Here is a 27,949-nt window from a genome sequence, read left to right on the forward strand (position 1 = left end):
TGCTTGCCTCACATGCAGCTGAGATTTGTGCTAGTGGTTCACACTGTTCTCTTTCATTTTCCAGACTCAGAACAATCTCATTAATGATTCTGAAACTTGACTTGATGCAGATTTTCCCTCCTACTCCCAACCTGTAGGATGTTAAATGCATTCATTTTTATGTAAAAAAAAAAAATAAAATTTAGAACTGATTAAAAAACCTACAAAAGTTGTCGATGTGTTGCCTTAGAAGTTGTCATGTGGCACAAAACCACTAAAAACCATGGAACTACTGATCCAGGTTCCCCCAAATCATGTTTGCTGTTACAAAGATACTAGATTTTAGGAAAAGAAATGAGTGGGAGAATCTTTTCCAGATGCCTGAATGAGATGAAGAAATGTAATTTTTAAGGGTGACACAATTGTCTAGTTGCCCTCTGACATTCTGGATAAGCAATTTCCATTTTTTATGCTCTGATGACACAGTATTAATAAAGAGTTGTAATAAAATTACTCATTTTGCTCATTTCGGAAGTATGAACCTTCAATTAGCATAATAAAAATTACACTTATGAAACCAAGCTGTTGATCACTTGTGGCAATTGGTATCTTGAAGCCACTTCTGAGAAGAGTATGGATTGTTAATTTGGAAATAAGAAAAATTTCAAAAACCTCATTACTCTACCATTATGTTCCAGCCCCACAGAAAGCAATGTCAGAGAGTGGGGACTCAGACCTAGAAAAGTTGCTTAGTTGTGGTCACAGATGAAGATGTTGGGATCCTCTAGATTTGCATTTAAGACATGGGCTTCTCTCTGTAATCTCATATGAATCATTCTGCAGTTTCCCTGTTCTGAAGAATAGAGCCATAAAACTTGCTCCTGAACCACTTTGTTTACACAGTGATTGGTTAGAGTTTGAGGCAGAACCGGTGAAAGAGAAGTTACAGTCTCAGATCCTTGTTCATCTCTGACAGCTGTAAATTGCAACACTACTTGACCTTCTGGATGTTCTTCCACAATTGCTAGACTGGGGCATGAAAAATGATCCTTAGTCTGTCACATGTACATAAAGGAGATAGATTTATAGCTTGCACGAAACAGTTGTGTTTTTTTTATAACAAGAATTTTAAATTTTTATTTCTGATGGAACCTGCCATGTTGTCCCTGTAAAAAGAACTGTGCTGACCCAATAAAGTAGACCCAGCAGAAAGATTAACTTTGGTAGGTTTGTATGAATGTGACTAAGGATGAGCTTTTACAATTCTTTCTTCAAGGTGCTTTCCATGTGAAAATAGATTTTCTCTTTCTCAAGTTTACAACTTGATACTAGCCAAGAAAGTCTAAAAAGAAGCAGTCATAGTGATCTTCTTGCCCTCTCACTCTAAAAAGAGCTGTCACTCAGAACTCCTAGTGAAGTAGAAGTCCTGTCATTTAGCTGAAGTAGCCTTCATGTTCAAAAGACCTCAGTCTTATGTTAAAGCCATTGTCTGTGTCAATATTCTAAAAAAGATCCTAGCACAACATTGTCCAACTAGTATTGAGACAGCTGAAAGGGCAATTGGAGCCATTGGTCTCAATTCCGCTCAGATTTATAATTACATCCTACATTATTAGAAGAAATTCTGGCCCACTGCAGATGGGAACACTGATTCTTAAAGGAAAGCTTTTAGAAGGTGAAGCTGGTTCCTCTCTTTTGGTCAAAGGTATTGGTGATGAAGATAATTTGCTTTCATCTGGCAGTGGTCCTTCATAAGGCTTTTTTTTGGTAGTACTTTCCATCTGGCATCCAGACATAATGCAATAACTTTTGAAGGAGAACCTTATTTCTTCTGAGCTCTCAGGTACTGTCTTTGGTGAATGAGCACTTCTGAGCCATTCTTCCTGTGTCCCTCTAAGGTCTTTTTTCCTCTCGCTCCAGATAGTCCTTATTTTCGCTATTTGATACTGTCAGCAAATGGCAGCTGTGATGTTGACTTTGTGATATAGTTAGGCCTTTACAAGGATGTGTTGAAAACCATCATCGTGTGTTGTTATGTACACCATTAAAGAGTTAACAAATTGTAATGACTTTTCAAGCCAGCTTCTCAGAGACAAATCAGTGTTTTAGGAGAGGCAGGTTCTGTGCCATAGTAATCAACAAAAAAATAACATTAATTTTTTTTATTCATTTTGTTCAGCACTTATCTGTGTACCTAAGCAAAATGTACTTTTGATATTAAAAAAAGATGTAATGGTAGTTAGACAGATGGCACCCAATCCTTTCAGGCTTTTAAGCTAAGGAAATAACATGCTTGCAATACATATAGCTAAGTTAATTATTATTAAGATAATTTGTTTTGAATTTCTAATCCCTCTGAAATTTGATAGCTAAAGTATCTTGTGCTGAACGTCTAGCAGATTGCATTTAGTAATTAATAAATTGATATACAGTATGTGCTTTTTAGCAGGCTGCCATCTGTTCCTTCCCCTCACTGGGGACAACACTTATCCAGTAATTGTCACACAGTCAGGGTGGTATAAACAGACACAGTTTAGAACCTTGAATATTTTTTTTTAATTTGTAATAATGCTACTGATTTGTTTTCATGTATTTTAATATGACTGCAGAAACTTGATGGTGATTAACACCCTGGCTAGGAGGTAACATCCTGTCTTTCAGCATATTTCTATAATGGCGTGTGACTTAGAAAGATTTAAGTGCTGTATTCCACCACATGGCTTGTCACTGATTATCACTTTAGCTTCAAATAGCCCTATTTATTTCTGTTGAGATCCTACTCCCTGTAGGTAAAATTAACACTGAACTAAAACTTGCAAGAATTGCTGTGTTTTACCAAAGGTTCAGCAAGGCTGTAAAATACCTAACAAACACATAACAAGGAGAGTGGTGGTAGGGAGTCTTACAGTCCACGTCCTCAAGTCCTTTGCTTAAAAGTGCACATGCTATCATTATCCTAACCACTGGGCAAACATATCACCATGGCTGGGTTGAGATTAGGGTATCCAACTTGGAAGTACCCTCCTCCAGACACCTCAGTCATAAATAGACCAGGTATCCTTGTGTTAAACCTGTAATGCACCTTCTTGCAAAATCAAACTTCAAAGGGTGGTTTCTTTACTGGACCACGCTTACAGCTGCAGTGTGTAGTCTATATTGCACAGGGGAAAGTGTCTTTCAGCCAGGTATAGATCCAAACCAGGCTTTGCTTTGAAGTTGAGTAAGAGAACAGGACCTTCCACACTGGTAAATACTGCTTTTGCATATGACCCAGCAGCATGGTCAAGATAATTCAAGACGCTGATTGCCAAGAATTTGGGAGAGCTAAGAGTAGTTGTTGCACTCGCTTTAAATATGTACTTACAGGCAAAAGGGAAAGTTTTCAGCTTTCTTTTAAATTATAGGGACAATCTCCATTTTAACTGTACGTCTTTAAAGTTGCCCTAAAAATTAGTGGAAGAGCGGGTAAGTAACTAAACTGTTCCGTGAACAGCAGCCCATAATGTGTGATGCTGTGGGAGTGGTATTTTGAGAGGGATTTCCAGTGCTAGCTGTAACTGAGGGAATCACAGTCTGATCAGAGAGGGGTTCTTCTGTACTTTAGGGTGAAGAAGGGGAATTGCTGTGGCTGCTCCTATTATTCCAAAATCTCTTTGAGATTAATTGCTCCCATGGGATACAGCCAAAATCACTGTACTCACAAAACAGATAGGAACTGGTTTTCAGAGGGGCTTCCCCAGACAAGGGAATCTTTATTCCATCTGTACATGGCTACTGAGTTGTTGCAACTCTCCACAATCTCCCCCCGCTTTACTGCGAACAGGGATAAATACATACGTACAGTGGAGCGCCCTTTCCAGGCCATGCCTTGGGGCAGACCAGACTTCACCTTGACACAAGACTGATGCTTTTGCTTTAAGCCTGATTGAAAGCCCTCAGCAGAAATCCAGCCATATTACCATTGTAGGAAGACACAAATGAGTTGCTGAGGGAAGCAATTTACTGTTGGCCTCTAGAGCTACTGTCCATTTGCGGGCTCCTACCCTGCAGCTCCTAAGATATAGCCGGCCATCTTCTGTAGAGGAATAATAACTTGAGGAGAAGCGTTAGGGAGCACTGCAGCTTAGAAAGACAACTGGGAGTCACAGATCCCATCCTCGTGCCTCATTTATTTTGAAGGACAGAGCATTAATGAGGTGCTGCCCTGAAACATGAAAGGAAGCTGAAAAGAGAGGGAAAATGAGCTTTCACTCAACATGGAATTAAGATGTCAAAGAACAGAATTAATCAAGATACCAACGAAAGTGAGGAGAAAAAATTCAGTAATCATCTATACATCAACATTAAAAGCCTGCATAATAAACAAGAGGAGCTTGAATTGCTCATTTGGGAGCATATTTTGACCTAATTGATATTACTAAAACCTGCTGGGAAGATCTGATTGATTGTAATATTAAAATTAATGTCTATAACCTATTTAGGAACAATCAAATGTGCAGGAGAAAGGAGAAGGGAGGGGCAATCTGTCAAGGGATGCATTGCCTATTTGGAGACATTTGCACCAGAGAAACTTATGCTCTCACATATTAATGGGTTAACTTATTTTAACAGCACACAAGTGGGGTACTGAAAATGTCTGCTACCAATTTAGGCTGAAAAACAGTATTCATCTATTCTGTATTGGTGGGAAAAGCTCTATTTTCTTGGAGAACTTCAGTCTAAATTATATGCAGTGTCTCATGCTTCTAGTACTAAAACATCATGCAGCTGGTAATGAAAGAAGCTCCTAAAAATTATAGATGACTATTGCCTAACTTAGAAATGTTGCATCAGTATGCATTCATGACACCTCATTCTGACAGGTGTAAATTATTGGTACCTGAGGTGCAGGTGTTCTTGACTTGCTCATATCTATTATATGCAAAAAAAAGTACAGTACAGTTAAATAATTCTATATGCATGAGGTCCAGCAAGTTCCGATCAAGAAAAAAGGGCAACTTTTTCTAAAACGAACCTAATTTTAAAAGGTAGAGAAAGCAATTTTAGGGAGGGAGGAAAGGAGAGAGAGAGATGTTTACACTGAATATCATATAGAAACAATGAACAAGTAGTGGTAGACTACTCTTTATGAAAATGAAAAGGTGTTGAGGGGGGGCAGAAGTAAAGCTCATGAGGAAGGGTGTGCATGTGCACATGTGTGTGTATGCGTTGCTTCTTTTACTCCATTACAAAATGAAAATACGAATAGTGCAGTGAAATTGCTCTGTAGAGCATTCTCGTTGTATCTGTACTCAAGTCAGACAATATATATAGGATATGATGAAATATTTTCCATGCTAGCAGAAGGATATTAAGCACCAAATGTTGAGGACAGGTGTTTTGTAACAGCAGGTCTGTCTGGTTTGCACCTGAAAGCTTTAAAAATGGGTGGTAATGAATTCTCTTGGCTGATGATTACTTTTTTTAATCACTTTTTCAGTAGAACAATGAGAAATAATGTACAAATATTTTGAGAAAAGATAAATGTGATGATCTGGGGGTCTACAGCCTCTTATTCTGGCATCCATCAGAAGCAAAGCAGTGGAATAGAAGATGGAAGAATCAGCTGAGGACAGAATTAAGGGAGGGGAAAATATTTAATGCCAGTCGTCATGGGTTCATGGAAAACCTTTACTAAGAAATTTACCTTTTTATAAACTTACTTTTCCAAGAAAGAGGTTGATACAACAGAATATTTTGTGTAAGCATACCACCTCAAAACCGTAACTTTTCTCAGTCAAAGGCGATCTCTTATACAAATGTAAGTAACCAGAGGGCACGACATCCACACAGTGCACATCTAATGTGCAAAAGTATTGCCAATCAATGGATCATTAAATGTTAAGGAATTGTTATAAAATGAGTGTTTCTACAGACTGTTCTTAGCTTCATGACCTCTTCCACTGGTGACCTGGGAGCAAATCCATCAGTTCTGATTTGGTCTGGATGACAGGGGACAGGTCACTGAGCTAACGGTATGCACAAGCAGGCGGGATTTTAATGTCTGAGGACAGAGTTATATGTAGCAAGTCCAGGATCTAGGCAATTTTTCCTTGATGTCAGCCTCTCTCCTACAGACTGATGACCCTGAAAAGGACTGATTGGGGAATAAGGAGGATAATAAAGTGAGTGTGAATAATGATGGTCAGTACAGAAAAATGGTCCAAAATTAATATGATTGTTGAATGTTCTGACTGAAGAGTATCCTAGATGGTATTCGGCTTTGATGAGAACTCATCTGGAGCAGCGTGTCCAGCTCTTGTACCTGTAACTTTGGAGGGTGTTAACATCCTGGGGAAGGGCGTCAAGGGTCATATGAACAGCAAAAGAAGTGGAAATACCACGAATGAAAGCCATGAGCAGTGCCATTTGTTTAACTTATTCAAACTGTAGGGGATCATTTATTGGCATGGAAAGGTGAAATCTGACACTAAAGGACACTTTAGGATGCCAAATACAGGCATAGGAATGTGGTACTAGAAAGAAGGAAAAATCAAAGATGTACATTTGTAAAGATAAAAGCAAATGACCTCTACTGCAATTCAATAAGAGTGGTGATAGAATTTCTGCAGTGGGAATTTTCTAATAAAGTTTGATATGTGTTAATCTTTGAAAAATGCACAGCATGCTTTAGACCGAAGTTAATTTGAGAGGTTCACCTGCACGATTCTTCACGTAAGGACAGCCCCACAAGTAGGAGGGAGAGATTCCCTTCAGCCAAGATCCAGGAAAATTAGGAAGGACTGTTGTGGATTTCTTTATCCTGTTTACATTTAAAGAATGTAAATTCAGCTGTTTGATTTGCTGTTGCTACAGCATATAAAGCTGCTATAAAGAAATAAATCACTTTGATCTGTCCACCCAACAGCCTTGTGTATTCAGCCAGACACCACCATGATACTGTGATACATTAAATGGTTCTTGACTCCATCTGCAGATTTCTGTGGTTCTGTTCCTTCTTTTCAAGTATCTAGCTCTCCTTTATCACTTTGTTAAAATCAAAAATAGGAGTGACTAATGATAGTGAAACGGTAAGAGTATAATTTATATTTATTTTACTTGGTGAAGAGTTATGATGTCCTTATGTCAGCAGTAATATTGGTGCAGATGTTTTTAGAATCAGAATATTTGAGATTTTAATTTTACTTTTTAGGGTACATAGCATTTCTCCCAGTTTTTTTTTTTTTTTTTTTTTTTTTAGTCTTGTACAATTAAACAGCATAAGCTGGAAAATATACCACAGCATATATGAGATATGAGCACAGTCTAATCCTATTGTCAGGAATCAAAAAGGGGAAAAAATGCAAGCAGAAACCTTGTATGAGGGTATTGGTAATTAAAGACTGTCAAAGAAAATAACATTCAAATCCGCACTATCTAATATTCAGGGACATTAAAAGGCACAGGATTTGTACATTATCAGTGCCAATTAAGAGTAAATGTGCCTGGGACACATGTCAATGTCGGTTGTGTGTCTGGTGGGGTGAGAATAAATACAAATCACTGAAATAAGAATAAAGGAAGAGTCAATCAATGAAGCATTAGTGTTTTCAGAGATGCTTTCTTGTCACTGGTACAGTTTTACTAACCTCCAATTGCCTGATTTTCAAAAAGGGAGCACTAGTAAGGTTAATAGCTTCAGTATATTATAACTTCATGTTGACAATATACCTGAAGGCAAATGGATTTAGGTAAGCAAAATCAGAGCTTAATATGAGTGATGCTTTCTGTTAACAGTACCTTATTTTTTTTAGAGTATGAAGGATCTGGGACAGAAGTTCAGAGAAAACACTCAAAATGTGGAGTTTGCAAATATAGGGCTGAGTGTGATGAAGATGCAGAAAATGTTGGGTAAGTAGTAAGTTTTCCTTAACAATATCACTGAACAAAAGGGGGAAAAATGTTAAAAAAAAAAAAAAAAAGGAAGTACATGATCATCTGCTTGACTACATTTGTTCTTACTAATTGAAGCTTTAATGCTGTCTGATAATAATATGTTTAATATGTGTCTGTAAAGAGCAAACCATCTGCCGTTGCAAGGTAAAGGGAGAAAACAACAAAGAGGTATATTGGAGAATCTTTATCAAATATTTTTCAAACAAAGGACCTTATTTTGTTTTATCGTGGCAACAAAAAAAAAAAACAACAGACCAAACAGGAATGCAAAATAAATACAATTCATCTCTCAGATATTTTTTTCTCTATGTTCTGCTTGTTCATAAAGAATTACAAGCAGTTGTTTCTATCAGTGCAAAGCTTGGACCTAAACATATTAAGCTGAACTGGTGCCACAAGCCAGTTGCTTCTTCAAAACTCACTGTGCCACTTGATCTCTCAGATGCACCCAGGGGAAAGCTGATGAAAAATGTCAGTGATTTGTCAGAGCTCAAAACGAATGATCAAGAAACAAGAAGATTTGAAAGACATTCCATAATGCAGAAGCACACGCACCAAATTTTACTACTCAAGGTGCTTGATGGTTATAGTATACCCTGGCTGTCAGAAGGGGCAGAGACATCATGGAGGAAAGACCTCCTTTAGACAGGTTCCGTGAAGCATTAAGGTTTTTTGGGAGGTTGTTTCCTACAACCGTTGTCCTGGCAGTGGCCACCAGTATGGAAGAGAAGCTTAATTAGGGTCTGGGCTGATGGCAGGTACTGGTGTTGCAGCTGAAGAGGCAGCATGTGAAGGTGCTCAAGAGATATGCAAATGGTAGGGGTTTGTGTACATGGAGGGAACAGCATCTCAGAATAACAGTGCCTGAACATCGCTAATCAGGGGAAGAGCATCACTAATCGAGGGAAGCATCGCTCTCACTTCTCCTGTCTTCCAGCTGGAATCCATTTCATGTTGAAATATGTCTTAATTGCACAAGAATTTATTATGGGATATTAGCATGAAGACATCTCAGTAAAGCAGCTTAGCACTAATATTCAAGATGTGTATTCAAGATTAAATCATAGCATACAAGGGAAACCAAAATGGTAATACTACTCATGAATACTAGCATGATACTTCACATTTCATAAAATGTCATAGCACCAAAGTAGACTTGCTCTTTTCTGGAGAGACAAATGAGCTGTAGCTGCTTTTTATAATACTAATAATTTTCTGTAATATTGCCTTGGTCTGTTTCATTTATGACTGGCAAGATGGGTATAGATTTGTTTGTTATATGCACTGAGATGTGCTCTTGGCTTTGGAAAATTAATCCTGAAGCATTCAACTTCAGTAAAAGCTTGCCTATTTATTATATACTTGTAAATTGGCGTTCCTGCAGCTATGTAGCATCTATAACAAAGTTAAGGTAAAGTTGAGGAGAGTGGAAGATTTATTCTCCAAGTCCTACTCATAAAATGGAGCCACGGTCCCTTCTCTTGACAACAGGAGGAGAGAACTCTTTTGCCTCAAGTTTTCTTTAATTAGTCCTCATTAAAGAAAAAAGTGGAAACAAAATTTTTATCTAGAAAATATTCAAAAATTAGAAAATATTCACGAGAGTTGGTCACAATCTGTCAGATAATTTTTTCAGTTTTGTCAGTTTTCCAACCCTTTTTTTTTTTTTTTTTTTCTTTTCCCAGTACTTTTGACCATTATAATAGGCTTTAGTCATATTCACTGTCTGTTGAGACTTGGATTAAATTGGGCTCTGTTAACATAGATTGTCTTCACAAGGTTAATTTTGACAGGTCACATAGAAAGTCACAGACTTGTTCAAGTAGAAGTTAGGAGTTGGATTCTTTTTTCCTAGAATCAAAACAGTTCTTTTCCTGGCAGAAATAAGATGAGATTTAAATCTGTTTGGGAGATTCTATTAGAGCACCCCTTAAGAATCCTTTTTACATGTTATTTTTACTCCCTTTCCTGTTGCGTTTCAACATGGTTTTTTAACCTCATAAAATTCTATCATGATATATGAATTTATTGGCAGCACAAGTACCTTTCATCAGACTTGTGTAAACACTGCTTGGTTTATATTGTTATTTAATTTTTGCACCATATTATAACCACTCTCACCCCCAGTTCTAGCAAATCACACAAACACCCTAATTTCATAAAAATATTCTGTCTTGATTTTCCTTTGGGAAAGGCCACTGTAAATTTTCTGGATAGTGGAGTGATGTCTACTGAACCACAAACAAAAAATACATTTAGTTCCATTCAAGTAGACTTCTCAGGCCGGGAAAAGCCCTTGCTTGCACTTTCTGAGGTTAAAACAATAAAGTGATCCACATGATTACAGAAGGCATTTTAAGAAGATTTTGCTTCGTGATAGTAACTTGAATGAGTTAGTTGAACTGTCTCCTAATGTTCAGTAGATAATCTCAAGCCATATTCATGAGATGCTAATACATTAAATATACAATTATGCATTTTTTTCATCCTCTTTTCCAAGCTGTGCAATCTGAGACCTTACCAACATCAGCTCCTTCTGCTCCGGGTGCTCTTAAGAAGCAAAACGGTATCTGTACTCCTGTTTTATGAATAGAGAAACTAAATTATGGATAAAATGATAAGTGAATTGGTGGGAGACATCCATGCTACAAAGTATTGAGTGGTTTGAGGAAAATGAGCTGTCATTAATGAGAAATCTCAGGACCTGCTAGCAGGCCAGCCACAACAGCCTGGAGTGCAGAACAGGCAAATTTTCCCCCTGATAATGAAAAGATTCTGCTAAAGACAGTTTTATTCCATATGGACTGCGGTTTGTCTTTTGGGCCTGGAAAGTTATGGGAGTCCTATGGAAAAAATTGTAACACCTGATACTTTCAGTGAAAAACGTAGGATGATCCTTGCAACAAAGAAGTAGGAGCAAGACCACTTGGCATTTCCTCATTTTTAGGGTTGGATGATCGCTGATGTCTAAGCAAGTCCTTCCACAGGGGCAGTGGCACTTGTTGGAGCATGGGAAATTGTGATCTGACATAATAGAAAATGTTTCTGCCGTGAGGGTGGTTGGACACTGAAACAAGTTGTCTGGTGCAGCAGCGGCATTTCCATCCATGGAGATGGTCTGAACTTGATCAGACACTGCTGTGGGCCAGCTTTGAGCAGGGATTTGAACTAGATGACCCCTACACATCCCTTCAAGCCGAAATTATTCTGTGACTCTGTGTAGGTACCAAATCTTGGTGCTTTTTAAAAGCAAATTTAAACAGGTTCAGTTGTACACAGCTGAGATGCACTCCATATTATAAGTTAGTGATGTTAATTTTTTGTTGCTCTTAAATTGTAATTTCCCCTTTGAAAAAAGTTAGGAATTTTTAGTTTTCATGCTTGGCATTAAAATATTATGGCTGTCTCTGATCAGAGTTGCTACATATGCTTTTGTTACACAAGATCACACATAGTCTGAAGAAATCAGGCTCTGCACACAGTTTTAGATTTGTATCTTCATTTCATTTGATTTCTCAGAAACATTATCTATCTAAACCAGAAGTGGTTACAATGCCCAATAAATAGAATGCAAAAATATAAACAACTTTATAATTTCCACTGCCTTTGCAAAAATTTCCAATGTTGATTTCAAGTGGACTGATTGTGACAAAGAAATACAGTCTGAGGAGATGGTTGTCATAAACGGCATGCCGTACTTAAAAAATTCATGTTCAACTATATGCAAATCAGTACATTATTTCTTTGTATAAATGCAAAAAGGAATCATATTGAGGAAACATCACAGAAATTCTTTTTTTTTTTTTTTTTTTTTTTTCTTTTCTCATACCACTTATAAGTATTTTAAAGAGTTGTTAGTTTATGGGCAGGCTTTACAAGAGCACAGAAAATCACTGGTGAATCTACTAGTCTTAAGTTGCATAAACATGTACTATGCCATAGTATCCATACAATGGTTTTCTGTTGGTTTGTGGTAACAGGATGCAGACAACAGGTTTCACATGGATTGGCCATGATTTTTTTTCCCCTTTAATAACAAAACTGAAACATAGGTTGTATATGTCATGGGAAAAGCTGTTGCCTGAGACCAATCAGTCAGTACTTCCCTTTCTACCCTGACCATCAAAATGTCTCTCTGGCCAGAACCTTCCTCCACTGTGTTGAAAAGGCAACTTGTTATGTGTAATGGTGCAAAATGAGTGGCAGTGGAATGAAAAAGTACATGAGAGGTTGGTAGATTTAAACTTTTGAGTGGAAAACTGGCCAGAAGCCTAAAGATATAGGCAGTATGAGGGTGGTGGTGTGTTTTCTGCTGGAATTTTGAGTTGGAAATTCAGTCAGGTTGAGAAGTGGAGATGCAGGTGACAGCACAAAGCATGGGGCCACATAGAGCTGATGGGGTAATCCTGTAAGGCACCAACCCAAACGCATATAGTCTGCTGTTGATATACTCTGGGGTATCCAGGTTGCAGTTTTTACTTGGAATATTTAAGTTCTACTCATTGGTTGTGTGATAGAGAGAAAGAGAGTCCATCCTACCCATACACAGTCAGAAGATAGTATACCAATGATATTGAAACACTTAAAAAAACACAGCACGAATGCAAAGCAAATAAAAATAGATGTGGTTGTAAAATCATTTTAATCTGTGTAGCACTTAAATCAACTCTTTCTTCAATGAAAGCAATGTATATAAATATTTGTAATATGATTGTGGCTGTTAAGGACGCCAAGTGAATTTTTTAAAAACTCAGATAAGTAACGTTCAGTTTAATTTTTATAAACCTTCTAAACAACATGATGCCTCAGTTTACTGCATATGACTGACTCAAATTATTATTTACAGTCTTTTGAGAGCTGAATAACTTTTCTCTCTCTTTTTTTTTTTTATATATATTTTTACAATAGCCACCTGCAACAGTGGCAAAGAAACTGATAATATAAACTTACTTGTGGGTTTGGGTTTTTTTATATTGTGATTAGAAAGGTAGGCTCTTAAGTATATATATTTCTTCATAAGACTTCAAGTTTCAAATGGTCCTGATTTCCATATGTTTTTCAAGGCTTCTTACTATTACCTGGTCATTTTTTCCACACATTTCTTCTTACACATACCAAAATTCATGCTTAGAGTAAGGGAGAACATTTTAATTCATATCTATTAAATATAAAGTCTATATCATATTTATAGTAAATATAAATAATATATATTTATACTATTTTAATATTAAGACTTAAAATATTCTGAATCAATTGAAGAATAGGGGTTTCATCTCACTTTTTTTTTTTCAAATGTGAAGTATCTTCCCAACATAAAAAGTAATATTACTTATGAGGAGTTATATCCTCTGCTCTTGCACTGTTTTGTGTGGTGGTCTCTTTGCTCTTGCATTCCAAAGTGTTGCTAGATGCTGAATAAAACAACATGCCAACATCTAGTAAGTGTCAGAAGGAAAGTTGCTTTAAAAGGCATTTTAAACTATGTTGTAATTTCAGGAAAATAATATCCAGAATGAAACTGTGGACTGTAGAATAATTTAGGTTTGACTGGATGTCTAGGGGGTCATCTGGTCCAAACTCCCTCCCTGTGCTGCAGCCAGGGATAGTTCATTCATGTTGCTCAGGGGTTTCTCCAGCAGAGCTCTGACCACCTCCCTGAAGGGAGATTTGACATCTGGACATCTGTTCAAGGGCTGAGCTGCTCTCACTTTGAGGAATAATTTCCTTCTGTTCAATCAGAATTTCTCTTGCTGTAACTTGCAACTGTTGTCTTTTGCCTTTCTGCTCTGCACCTCTGAAAAGAGCCTCCCTCTGTCTTCTTGATAACCTCTCTTAGGATGTTTGTGACAGCAATCAGTCACCGCCTTAGACTCCTCTTCTCCAGCCTAAACAAGCACAGTGCCCCCAGCCATTCTTTATCCAGCACACACTCCAGCCATCTGCTCATTGCAGTGACTTGCCACTGGACCCTCTCCAGGTTCTCAAAGTATTTGATGTTACTGGTGTTTACAGTTTTGAGAGGTCCCAAAAATGGACAGAGTCCTCCAGGTGGGACCTCGTGAGTGCTGAGTGGAGGACAATAGTTATCTCCCTTCCTCTGCTGGCAACCCTCCTGTGATGCAGCCGCCCAACCTGCTGCTCCCCCAGACCCTCAAATCCTTTTCTGCAGAGCTGCTCCCTGACCAGTCCAACCCCAGTCTGCCCTGTGGCTTTCCCTTCATCTTCAGTCTTCAAAAGGTTCCTTCACCTTGTCAAGGCCCCAGTCGAGTCATCTTGTCCTCCATCTTATGCTCAATAATAACCTTCCTTTCCTTTGATCTCTAAAAGGCTGGAACAAATTTCATTAATTTTAGTTTAAAATATAATTTTTCTTCTTTTTTTAAAAAAATCTTTTATAAGAAAATACTTAACTTTAAAATAACCTCATTATAAAAGTTCTGATGCGTCATGTTCTCAGTTTTACCTATATTTTTGGTTTTTAACAGTTGAAATATGGAAACGGGATTCTGAGCATATTCAGTCTTTTTTTAATAAGTGTACTATGCTGTCAGAGATCTGTTTTGACTCATAATGTAGATTTTCAAGAAGGATTGACAACTGATCCCTAAGTAGACCTTTTGAGATGAACATTTTATGAGATTTACTTTGGAAATAAAATGTGTCTGAGCAACATATAGATTCAACTGGCCTATAATCTTCATACTGTCTGTTTTCACAATGGCCAAACCAGAAATTCAGAAGTGTAGGTATTAACACTTAGAAATACCAGTATGGACATTTTAAAGTCCCAGTTGGTGCCTTGTCTATCTAATTTGTCTTCCAGGGAAAGATTTGGTCTGTTTGAAGTATGTATAAACATGCTAGTTTATACTTGCCTCTTTTGATTACTTTTCCATTCATTTACTGAAGCCAACTTTTAATTTTTTTTGACCTTTTTAGAGTATGATATTGTATGTAAGTATGTATGTATGTAAGTACATACATATATATGTATGTAAGTACATACATAAGGAAGGGTATCTTAATCCTGTGTAATTCCCATTCACATCTTTCTAGTCCAGCAGAAAAAAATCAAACACACAAACAATACAAGAAATCAACCTAAACAAGGGTTTTATGGTTGTGTCATGGGATTACTGAATTATGTAAAATTGGGCTACAGGAAATCCTGATATGAAAGGAATAGTATAATGGTCTTTTCATTATATTATTAAGAAATCGAATAGATCCTAGATGGATAATAATCCAGGCCTGTTTTTTAATTATATTTTTAATGATCTTTGCATCAGTGTGTGCCAAGACTTTGAGGTTTCTGTTATTCAAGGGTGGAGGGTGGGTTAAGTCACTCTTGTGAGAGTGAGCATCAGTTCACCACATATGCTGTTAGAAGCTCACTGCAGGTAAGGACTAAATTTCTACAGTGGTCAGAGAGAGCCATGCCATGAAATTAAAAAAGGGAGTGAAGGAATGGCTGGAAAAAAGCTGAAGCTTATGGTATTTAAAGGGTGTTCTTCATTGCTGAGCAGAAGTAAAGACCGAGGGGGTGTTCAAGGAGGGCACAGAGAACCTTGTAGAATTGAAACCTACTTTTGTTGTGCTATAAAGGGATTTTCAAAAAAGACGCCAAAAAATCTAATGAAGATTCAGCTCTAGTTGAATAGGTAGAGAAATCACTTTGAAATACAGATTTTCTTAGCTCAGGCTTCATCTGGGAAGAACTGTGCACAAGGGAAGAAACATCAAGTGAACGGTAATCCTTCATTTGACATGGTTATCTTTTTAACTACAATTGCAACACCCCTGCTATTTCAATTCACCTAAATTTATTACATCAAACATGCCCTTATCCATCTGTGTGCATTTGTTTTATTCTAGTGTCTCCATTTTACATTTGTAAGCAGATGTGCCAATAAATAGGCGAGTACCTGGGAAAGCTTACTGTTGCTGTCGGCTACTGGGAAGGGGTAGCAAGCAGCACTCTCTGTGAGGCCAGGCCAGAAAAAATATGTTTGTGAGCAAATCCCAGATGGGCACAAATGCAGCAACCTGATCTGTTGGTTGGAAATACCAGCTCCTCTCAGTAGCCAAGCCCACTCCATAAATCTGTAATGCTTTTTCTTTCCTTTTTTCCTCTCTTTTCTTTGAATCTACTGTGCTTTATAAGCACGCAGAACTTCCAAAAAACCACATACACCTTGAAGCCTGAAAACAAAAAGGAGCATTGAAATGTGTTCTGATCTCTGGGGATCTAATTAATTTACTGATAGCAGCAAGTGCTCTTGCAGCCTGAGCTCGTTTCAAACGTGTCACATCATTTTCCTAAACACGTTTTCTTTGTTACGCCTAGTAGCCCTTAATAAGAGTTGCACTTTCTCATTTCTTATTTATTAAAACCACCTAAAATTTTCTTTGGTTTAATTATAGCACTTTGTACTTTCTTGAAATTCAAATGCTTTTCTCTTTAACTAATGGTGTTAATGAACGATATGCGTACAACTCCTAAAGGCACATTGTCAGAGCAAGCTGGTGCCTTTTTTCTTAGGATGTCAACTCTCTGAGTTGACAGATGATGAGTGGAAAAATTAAAGGTTTTTTCTGTATACACTAGTACATCAGGAAAACACCTGAATACATCCTGTTGACTTCAGGGCTAAGTGAGAGAAAAGATCTGTTGAGGACATTGAGCAGCAGCCCTCTTCATCAAGAGGTCATCTTGGAGATTTAACTACCTGTCACAATCTTTTTGGTTAAAACCAATAGGAAGGCTATTGTGAAAAAAAACTCTGACTCCTTTTATTCCAGTGTGACTTTTATGACAAGCTATAATATTGTATTACAGCAAAAACTTGAAGCACTCATTCACTTCTTCCTGGTAGGAAGCATCAAGCACTTTCAAGATGTCCTTAGTACACAATTCTGTTAAGTGACTTTTACTTAAGTGACTAATTCTTTTCTTCTGAAGGTTGTGCTGAGCAGCCACACATCAGGCTGAAGGTGCCAGCTGGTAGTTTTATTTTCATGGGGCACCAAGCAGGATTGTGTTTGTCAACACATACCAAACCCAACAGCAGAGCAGAGGTGGGGCTCAAGCTGTGGAGTCCTTGCTCAGCTCCAGACAATGGTAGAAAAACACCCAGTGTCAGTTGTAAAGCTAAGATTTTGCCATAGTCTTGACTTGTATTGGGATGTGATGATTGGTTTTCCCAACATGCAGGCTTTGGAGAGCCTGAGGGAAAACTCGCACTTTGAAAAAGCAACTGGGGAAACAGAGAAGCCTTTCATTGTAGGGTTTTGGGGGTTTTTTTGATGCAGACTTTGCTGTGCTTATCCTCACTTCTAGCAACTCAAGATCAGATTCACACAACAATTTATGCTTGCACCACTGCTGAACTTGAAGCAACTGTTCCTCAAAGTTACTCCAAATAGCAGGAGAAAGATACTATGATGTTTAAAAGTACTCTGGCATTTTTGTTTTTCAAGCTTTCAAAAGAATTACTTTTCTCTTTGTGAAAATATACATGATTCTGGCTTTTCTTTCCCAAGATCCCAATTCCTTTGTGGAGTCACTCCCAAGGAATAAACATACCAGTCAGAGCAGGCACAAGCTTCTGTGCTGCCTACCCAGGAGACTTCTCACGTGTGACCCCAGGAGTCAGGTGGGCTGCTCACCTCAGCTGTGGTTGTCACATATTCACCTTCCTGGTCTGCTTGCAATGTGGAAGCAACTCAGAACTGGGTTTGAAACTCAGGTTTCCACACTAGAAGCTTAAATACAGGATTTTGTTCTGCAGTTATTTATGACATCATCTCATGCTATCATCTCCTTGGATTGTGCCAGACAACCAAGCTCAGACCAGCCTTTAACATTTGTGAAAATATACCAAGGGGTCAAAGCAGCAGTCTTTAAGAGGTTCTAGATAATTTATTTCTCACAGAAGAAATTAAGTTTCTATATCTGAGTAGTTGTGTGGGAGGTACTTTTCTCTATTCTATTTGCTTTTTGTTGTTGGTTGTTTTGGTGTTTTTTTTAACTGCAAACCAACCATTTTGGTACACTGTAATTTCAGTGTGCACCTACCTGTTCACACCAGAAAGCATATACTTACAGCACACCTAATTGTTATTTCTACTGGTAATTAGTAATGAAAATACATCTTGCTTTTGTTTTTTTCTATAAGGAATAGGCAAAAAGTTACCTAAATATCAGTGTTAAAAATATTTAAAGTTAGACTCAAAGCTGTGATGTTGTCTCAACAAATGCAGGATAGTGTTTTAATACATCTTTAAAGTGAGTAGAAGTAAGGTGAAAAATTCTGTTCAAAATACCTTATTTATATGGATTAAAATTCTAATTTAAATCTTGCTGATATAAGTTTTCCAGTACTTCCTGGTTTATAAAATTGTCTTCTGTTGCATATTATTATATCTCTAATTGTATAGCCTAATATTTTTATGCTGGGTATGTGAATTTAGAAATATGATCAAAACCTTTGCATCCCTTTGCAAAGGGGTAGTGCCCTTAGCTGGCTGGTGGCCGGAGGCGTCCAGGCTCCCAGCAGGACTGCCATGCATCAGTCATTCAGCCCAAGTCATGCTGGAAAGTGTCTGTAGCTGCACAGCCAAGCTCGGGGAGCTGTGTGTGGCACTGCTCTCACGGGCCGCTGGTACATGGATGCAGTGCTGCTGGTGGGAGATAAGGCAGAAGTGAGAATAACTGCTTAAAAGGTGGTATATTAAGAATTTTACAGTTAGGGTCTACTGTCTCTCCTCCTGGGTACCCCTCTTGTGCTCCTCTCACATATCACCACTCCCCCTTTATGATCCTGAGTGTTCCTGCCCTCCTTTCCTGAGCAGCTCTCAGTGTTGTCTCTGCTCTCTCCACGCTTGTCAGGGAGCTTGTCAGGTAAGAGATTACAATACGGGACTTCAATTCTGTGTCCAGCTTCAGTCTTCAGCTGTGAAAAAAACCCAAGTCCACAGTCCATGGTGACTCACTCCAGTTCTCCTGCCTGCAAAAGCCCCTAATAAGATTTATGCCCTCTGAGGCCACACTTTTAGCTCATTAACACTGTCTGCTACGTCTTCTCCCGTACTTCATATGCTGCTTGTGTAGTCTGTGGGATGGTTCAGTCCCATGGGCTGTGGTTGGTAGTCTTGGGCTTTGACTTCTGCCTGGCTTTAGGACTTACACCGGCTGGTGGGGGCAGTTGGTTCCCCTCAGGAGGTTGGATTTTCTGTCATCTCTTCAGTATCAGGTCTGGCCTCTGTAGCTCTCTGACTTCAGGGTGTAACATATTTTCAGTATTTCATAATGAATTCATTTGGGGTTCTCCCAATACTTCCCTGAGCTGCTTTTTTGTTTCAGTCCATGGTGATGATCCTGTCCTTTTGCAGGGCCTCAGCTGCCAGTTTCAATTTGTTTGATGTGCAGCATCAGAGAAGCAACATTCTCTCGCATGGTTTTACCTTCCTTCACAAACACCGAGCAGTTAAAACCAACTTTTGTTTCATGTGTTTTATCAAAAACAGCACTCCCCGGATTTCGCTTCCCCCATCTCATAGTTTGGTGCTTCCATCAGGCCTGGCTGTATTTTGGGTCTAGGGCCAACTGGCTATGAGCAAAGACAACTTCACAAGGACTCTCTGACGGGTACAGGTTTCTAACGTGTGCTCCTGGCTCCCTCTCTGCCACTCTACTGCATCCACAGAGGCCTTGCTCCATTTAGAGCATCACGCCCCAGCCATGTCCTCACCTTAACTTGTTCCCTTTCAGCCCTCTGCAAGGCTTCAGGATTTTATGTTGGAATAATGAAACATAATAGTCTTATCAGTCCAGTTCATTATCCTGCAATATACTTAAACCACCTCCTTTTATATGCCAGACAGCTCTGTTGAAGCATCTACACCGGTTACTAGATGGCCAGGTGAAGGCCAGTCATACCATTTGGCGTCATGGTCGTAGGCAAAGAAGTAGCTAAAGGCATCAGGCAGATAATTGGATGCATGTGACGGGGTGAACTTCTGAAATTTGACTTTTGAACTCCTGAGCTACAACCAGCATGAACCAGTTGTAAACTCTGGTTAATGCCCAGGCTAAATAAAAGTGCCACATCAAATCTTCAGTTAAGAAAGAGCCATGAGACAGAGTCAGCAGTTGAGATGCCGGTCGTGCAGTGCAGTTCTGCAGATAAACTGCTTAGACCACGAAGCCAAGGGCCTGGGCTCTGGGGAGATGTCCCAAAAGACAGTGCCCTTGGACAGATGAAGAAGGGTGCCTGGAAGGAGGACAGTGTGGATCCTGGAAGAGGGGACAGATCCTGGAGATCAGGGACACAAGCACCAGGGGATGCCCTGGAAGCCCAGTCGGTTTTGCCAGGCACCGTGGCCAGCAATGGCTGGTAACAGCAAGCCACAGCGGAACAGAAACCACCACAACTGTCCACCCCATCTCCCTGAGGGGAAGGGCAGTCAGGCCCTACCCAAGGCTGCAGTGTGTGAGCAGCACAGGTAACTAACTGATGGGCAGCAGACATGTGTCCCACCAGTTAGCCAGGGCTGTCCGTCTGGAGATTTGGTGTGCCTGCAGCCCTCATGCCTGCAGGTGGAGGCACACACGTGTGTCTGCCAGCTGGTTGGGGTCTGTTGTGCCACCAGGGCCCCACTGGGGGTTTAGTGTGCTTGCAAGCCTCCAGCAAATCCCAGCATCCAGACTGGCAGCAAGCTGGCATTTCCCTTGCTCCCACCCCCGGCAGTCACCAGCTCTGTCCTGCTCCAACCACGCAAAGCAGCTGCGAGCCTATGGCAGCTGGTCAGTGGGCTTCAGCTGCTTCACACTGACCCAGCACTTACGAATGTGTCACAAGCTCTCCTCTTGTAGGGTTTTGTTTTTTCAATTTTTCTACTTTTAGATTAAATTTTAAATTATAAAAAGCAAATTTTAATACTTTGAAGAGATGGTTAGAGCTAAGACTGAGAGAGTTTATCAGAACAACAGGGTCAGGAATTCACAACTACCCCCAAAAAAAGCATTTGGCAAGGCTAAGAAAGTAAGCATTTAATATTAGATGTTAAATCTAAACACAGCAAAGCATTAAAACATAAGCAGTTTCCAAGCAGTTTCAACTCTAGCCTGTAATGTCACCATGAGGAAGAAAAAATTATTTTCAAAACTCACCTTATTTGTCACCAGGAATGACAAAACCCAACAGTAATTATGATGCTATGAACCTTGGATGGTGACTACAGGCAGATTTAGAGGTGTTTGGAAACAGAAATACAGATGGAGTTGGTCTGGTGATACATATCAAATGTGCCTAAACGTGACAAGGATGGGTGCACACAGGCAGTGTTTGTTACTGAGTGCTGAGGCTGAGCAAATGTATCTGTAAGCACATAGCCAGTGTCATACAAATTATGACTAGCTCTCTGCTCGTTTGTGTCAATAAATGTGCACAACTGCTGAGCTGTGAGCCTTTTATTTGCATATAGTAAATCCTAATAAACCCCTTATTAGGCTTGTTAGACTTAAAATCATGTGGGAGTATGTAAACAAAATAGTACTTCCTTTCCTGGGTCCAAGGTTTACAACCATTACTATTTCTAGTAAGAAAAATTATCATATAGTTTTGATATTGATATTTAGCTGCTTTGTAAGTATTATGAGGTAGATCCCTAAGATGTGTAGAAACTCATTACAGGGGCAGTTTTTCACTGTCAGTAGGTTCACTTAAAAACCTGTTTGCACTAGAGATATTCTTTTGTATAACAACAATCTGAAGTTCACAGGCATGAAATGTTACTGGCAAAGTTAGCATCTTTAAATTTAGGCAACAAAAGGTGCTCATGGAAAAAGAGGGAGAAAAAGGTACACTGGCCATCTTCAGCATGGAATTGGGTTCCCTTGTGAGATTTGTTACGGACTTCAGGCACACGTACATGTATTTAATCATTTAATTGCATCTGAAACATCTGGAAAGAGCATAAAAAACCTGGCAAGTTGGTAACTTGGCTTTTTTTTTTCCCCACCCTGTGTCTTACAAGAGTGAATCAAGATGAAGCTAGCAGCAGCTCCTAGGAGTCAGACCATGTGTCCCTTGCGTAGAGCTTTCTGGCAAGGAGAGGATTCCGTGCCCACTGCCACCTCCTCAGAAGATGCAGAGCAGCAATTCCTGCTCTCACAGCATCAGAATGAGTTCAATCGAGAGCTGGATCTGGTGCCCACCTCATCCCCTGGTCTGCAGCTACACTTCTTACTTTTCCCAGTCCAGAGCTTGCAGAGCAAACGGAAACACACAGAGAAACTTTCATTCAAAAATAGAGGTTGTTAAAAAGTAGAATATTGATTAAAATAAACAAGAGGGGTGGGGCTTGGAAAGCTGGGAAGTTTTCCTGTGCCATTCACACATGTAAAATTTCAGTACTTTTTGTTGGGGCAACAAAACTATCTAAGCAAAACCAGGTAAGTCATAGCCCTATCTAAGTCTTTGGCTGTGCTGCGTTTGCACGGTTAAGAACCAGCTGCGTGCTAGGTCTTCATTTTTCCTGCTTTCATTTTAAAATCCCTAGTTGCAAATTATATGGGAAATGCTGTGTCTAAAACATCCAAAGTGTTGATATGAAATCATTCAGATCGCATAATCCTGTTATAACTACAACATAATAAACCCACTGTTAACTTTCAAAGTTATGAATGAATGTCTTGCTGAAATGACACAGTTAACCAAGCATACTGACTCTGTACAGCCTCTGAAATAGAAAAACTCCTTTTACTGCTTTAACAGAAATGGAAGTCCTTTCCTTTTTGTTTCCCTCTCAGGGATCCTGACACCCTTCAAGAAGCAGAATATTCATCTGGTTTTGTTCACACTTGGGAACAGACACCACAACTGTTATATAGCATAGTAAATCTTCCTAGCAATGTGTTAGCAATTTTCAGGTGTTAATCAGAGAAATTGATATCTTAGTAAAACTACAAGAAATATCAATACGTTATTAAAAAACACACTGAAGCACCTATTCATAATTTTGTACATTCTGCTTGGAAGTGTGAGACGTCAATGACTTCTTCAACATCTTAATGATGTTGAGAGAGCTCTTCTCTCCTGGTATTAGTGTATGAGCTAGTGTTGTTTACTCAGGACTCAACATGACTTAATTTTTGTTTGCTGGATGTCAATTTTTTTTTGCTGTATGTTTCAATTAACAGGTGTGTATGTAATATAGACTGCAGTGGATACAGCTTTAATCCTGTGTGTGCTTCTGATGGAAGTTCCTATAACAATCCGTGCTTTGTTAGAGAAGCATCATGTCTAAGGCAAGAGCAGATCGACATCAGGCATCTTGGACACTGCTCAGGTAGGCATAAGTTTGGTTTTCTGGTAAATGTAAATTCTGACATAAGTGGGCTTGATAGAGGTTTCCCTTTTCCATTTTTGATCAGAAGTCACTGATCCAGTTATCAGTGAACTCCCTGCCTGTATTTTAGAGTTTCCCATACAGAGGTATGTTTACGATACATACATACCTGCTGTGTTTACATTACCTTTCTTTGGCTGCTATTATCTGGAAGATAGCAAAAGCTCTTAGGAGAATCTAAGCAATAGCCCAATGGGTCTTACATGTGAGGGTGGTAAGAAGTAGGAGAGCAAAAGGAATACCAGTGTTTGGGAAACATTCCCTCTTTCTGCTGTGGGCTATAGAATGTGCTTCCAAGGTGAGTCAAGTTGGGCACTGATGGCACAAATATTTAGGCATTTCCTTTTCCAATGTTGGGATGGTCCACTGAAACACTCTCTCTACTGCCTTGTTAATCATGTGCGTGACTCTTCAGTTTTGGGTTCTTGCAGTTAGGAATTTCTCATGGGAATACAGCTTTCCACCATCTCTTTGCCAGTTACACACCCTAGGCCCATACCATAGAAAAATTTTTAGTTCAGAACCAACAGCTTGAGGTGTGTCATGTGTTGGTCTGAACACTGGGGTTACTGACTGCTACTGACCAGGTGTGCTACCTGCCTGGTTGTGTGGGAGGACAATGGGGAAATACGTCCAGTTTTACTGCAATTAAAATACTTCTTTGAATATTATTCTGGCTTCTCAATGACATACATGTAGTGGTCTGGAAATAAGCCTTTTTTAATAGCTATCCATGCATGTATTTATCATCTAGAAACAGATGACACAAACGCAGTTGGAAAGAAAGATGATGGCATGCAGTATCGGCCAGAGGTGAAAGGTACCGTGCTGACTTTTGCTGTTTGGTTATGGTTTCACGAGATGAGAAAATACAGCATGCAGGTCCCTTCTTGTCTGCCTTACAGCTTTGATTTCTGTATCCGAGACAGACCTCTGAACAGCCTCTTTCTTACAGCACATTGCAAGGCTGGCAAGAAGGAGATGTGCGTGCTTTGTGAGTTTTGCCCGCTGTATTCCTATGCACCAGTCACAGGATTAGATTCTTCCCCAAGTGCTGTGAAACTGACTTTACTGGAAGACACCAAGCTGTGACATTCCTCATGAAATGACACAAACCTCCCTTCCATGACCCCATCTTTTCTGTTAACGTCTGAAAAAAAGGCAGATTGTGTGTTTGTTAGTATGTTTTAAAATGTTTTCAGTAAACTAATAAGCTGAATCACATTGGTTGAAAATGTTTTACCTGTATGAACTTTACCTTACCTTTAATAACCTTGGTAGAAATTATTTAAAGCAGAGTTTCACTTTCTGCTCAGTTATTTTGTGTGGTAGTAGCCAGTGTGTGTTAGGTACATTCTCAGAACAAATATGCTTCTGTATTTCATAGCTCTTGCTCAAGGTGTTGCTGTCCAGGACAAAACACCTCTGTCTTTCTCAAGTTAGTGGGAAATAGAAGATCTGCATAGGTGTCAACCTTTCCTCTTTTCTCACAAATAATAACACTGTTTAGACTAGACTAGACTAGACTAGACTAGACTAGACTAGAATAGAATAGGGAAGAATAGACTATTTCAATTATAAGGAACCTACAGTGATCATCTAGTCCAATAACCAGGCCTGACCACTTCAGGGCTGACAAAGCTGAGGCATGTTCTTAAGGGCATTTCTTGTCAAAATGCCTCTTAAACACTGACAGGCTTGAGCCATCAACCACCTCTCTAGAAAGCCTGTTTCTGAATTTGACCACCCTCTTGATAATGAAATGCTTCCTAATGTCCAGTCTAAACCTCCCCTGATGCAGCTTTGATCCATTCCCGTGTGTCCTGTCACTGGATCCCAGGGAGAAGAGCTCAGCGCCTCCCTCTCCACATCCCCTCAGGAAGCTGTAGGGAGCAGTGAGGTGGCCCCTCAGTCTCTTTTGCTCCAAACTAGACAAGGCCAAAGTCCTCAGCCACTCCTCATAGGACATTCCTTCCAGCACTTTCACCAGCTTTGTTACCCTCATCTAGATGCATTCAAGGACCTTCACATCCTTAAACTGTGGGGCCCACAGCTGCACACAGTACTTCAGGTGAGGCTGCACCAGCACTGAATACCGTGGGATAATCGCCTCTTTTGACCAGCTGGTTATGTTGTGTTGGATGCAGTTTGCCCTCTCGGCTGCCAGGGCACACACTGCTGGCTCATACTGAGCCTGTTGTCACCAGCACTCCCAGAACCCTTTCTGCAGGGCTGCCCTCCCAGCCACTCCCCTCCCAATTTATACTTATGCCTGGAGTTACTCCATCCTAGGTGCAGAATCTGGCATTTGAACTTGTTAAATTTCATCCTGTTAATCATTGCCCAATGCTCCAATCTATCTAGATCCCTCTGCAAGGCCTCCTGTCCCTCAACAGGGTCAACAGCACCTCCCAGTGCATTCAACTTCTGCATTCAGATCATTGATAAACATATTGAACAGAACTGGGCCTAAAATTGAACCCCGAGGAACACCACTGGTGACTGTTTGCCAGCCAAATGTAGCCCCATTCAATACAACCCTTTGAGCTCTGCCCTTCAGTCAGTTCTTCACCCAGTGCACCGGGAACCTGCTCATCCCACAGCTGGGCAACTTGTTTAGGATTCTGTGAAGGGAAGTATCAAAAGCCTTACTAAAATCCAGAAAAAGTACATCTACCCACCTTCGTCCACTAAGCAGGTGTACTGGGTTTACATGGCAAGGTTTTGATAGCAGGGGGACTACAGAGGTGGCTTCTGTGAGAAGCTGCTAGAAGCTTCCCCTATGTCCGACAGACCCAGTGCCAGCTGGCTGCAAAACAGACCTGCCACTGGCCAAGGCTGAGCCCATCAGCAACGGTGGTAGCACCTCTATTTAAGAAGGGAAGAAAAAAGCTGAGCAACCCCATGGGGAGCCTGTGCTGGACCAGACTCCTGGCAGGACCTGTGGAGAGAGGAGCCCACGCTGGAGCAGGTTTGGTGTCAGGACTTGTGACCCCGTGGAAGGGACCCACACTGGAGCAGTTCATGAAGATCTGCAGCCCCTGGGAAGGACTCACATTGGAGAAGTTCTTGCAGAACTGTCTCCCATGGCAGGGATCCACACTGGAGCAGGGGAAGAGTGTGAGGAGTCCTTCCCTGAGGGAAGGATTGGTAGAGACAACATGTGATGTCCTGTGACACTGGAGGGGAGGTAGTAGACTCTTGGGAGTAAGGTTAAGCCCAGGAAGAAGGGAGCAGTGGGGGGAAAGTTTTTAAGATTTGGTTTTACTTATCATTATCCTACTCTGATTTGATTGGTAATAAATTAAATTAATTTTCCCCAGGTTGAGTCTGTTTTCCCCATGATGGTAACTGCTGAGTCATCTCTCCCTGTCCTTATGTTGACCCACAAGCCTCTCATTATATTTGCTCTCCCCTGTCCACTTGAGGATGGAGAGTAACAGAGCAGCTTTGGTGGGCATCTGGTGTCAAGCCAGGGTCAACCTACCACTGCAGGTGACCTTATCACAGAAGAATATCTAATTAGTTAAACAGGACTTTCCCTTTTTGAACCCATGTTGACTCTGCCTGATGACTGCACTATTCAAATGCCTTTCAATTGTACCCAGTATAATCTTCTCCATAATCTTTCCCAGGAAGTTATCCTAACAGGTCTGTAGTATTGGAATAACTGCTCACTTCCAGTGAGCAGGGACCTTCCCAGACTCCCAAGACCTTTGGTGGATAATGGAGAGGGGTCCTGCCATAACATTCACTCTCTTCACCAGTACTCTGGGAGGAATCCCAGCAGGCCCCATGGACTTGGGAACATTCAGCTGATACATCTGGTCCCTTACGATTTCAGTGTCCACAAATGGAAACTTGTGGTCCTCCAACTCAGGGGACTAAGCAGTCCAAGGTGTATCATTAAAGTATTAAAAAATATCATTATCAGTATTATTAAAGAGTGAGGTAAAAAAATCATTGAAAGCCTAAATTTTTTCTTCATCACTGTTAGACAGATGACCATCCACAAGTATCAGTCCAGTGTTTTATTTAGACCTCCTCTTGCTATTAATGTACTTCATATTATCTGACACAACACTGCCCAGAGACAACTCTAATTGTGCTTTAGCTTTTTGTGTCTTCTGCCTGCATATATGAACCACAGCTCTGTAATCTCCCTGCAAAGCCTGACCTTGCTTCCAGAGTTCCTACAATTTCCTTCTGCTCTTGAGCTCCACCAGGAGTTCCTTGTTCAGCCAAGCTGGTCTTCTGCAACACTTGTTTGACTTACGACTCAGTGGAATTGCCTGCTCTTGTGCTTCTAAAAGATGCTGCTTAAAAACTGATCGGCACTCGTGGACTCCTAAACCCTCAAAAGCAGATTCCCAGGGTACTCTGCTAAATAGCTCCCTGAATAGCTTAAAGGTTTTTCTTCTGAAGTCCAGGGTAGCAACTCTGCTGTCCTTTTTTCACACTACACTGAAAATTTTAAATTCAACCATTTCTTGATCACTGTGGCCAAGACAGTCACCTACCAGCACATCCCCCACAAGTTCTTTATTCACAAATGGCAAGTCTAAAGGGCAACTTTCCTAGTTGGCTCACTGAGTACTTGTGACAAGAAGTTAACTTCTAT

General features: G+C 40.0%; 1 protein-coding gene across 1 annotated transcript in view; it reads left to right on the forward strand.

Annotated features, from left to right (window-relative positions):
* The window catches only part of TMEFF1 (transmembrane protein with EGF like and two follistatin like domains 1), an 85,426-nt gene that overhangs the window by 46,121 nt on the left and 11,356 nt on the right, over positions 1–27,949 (forward strand). Inside the window, exons 7-9 of the mRNA XM_026841408.1 lie at positions 7,773–7,869; positions 23,120–23,268; positions 24,083–24,148. Coding sequence (XP_026697209.1) covers positions 7,773–7,869; positions 23,120–23,268; positions 24,083–24,148 — 312 coding nt within the window. The remainder of the gene's footprint in view (positions 1–7,772; positions 7,870–23,119; positions 23,269–24,082; positions 24,149–27,949) is intronic.

This window comes from Athene cunicularia (genome assembly GCF_003259725.1).
Source record: "Athene cunicularia isolate RWA chromosome 2 unlocalized genomic scaffold, athCun1 chr2_part1, whole genome shotgun sequence".
Lineage (NCBI taxonomy): Eukaryota > Metazoa > Chordata > Aves > Strigiformes > Strigidae > Athene > Athene cunicularia.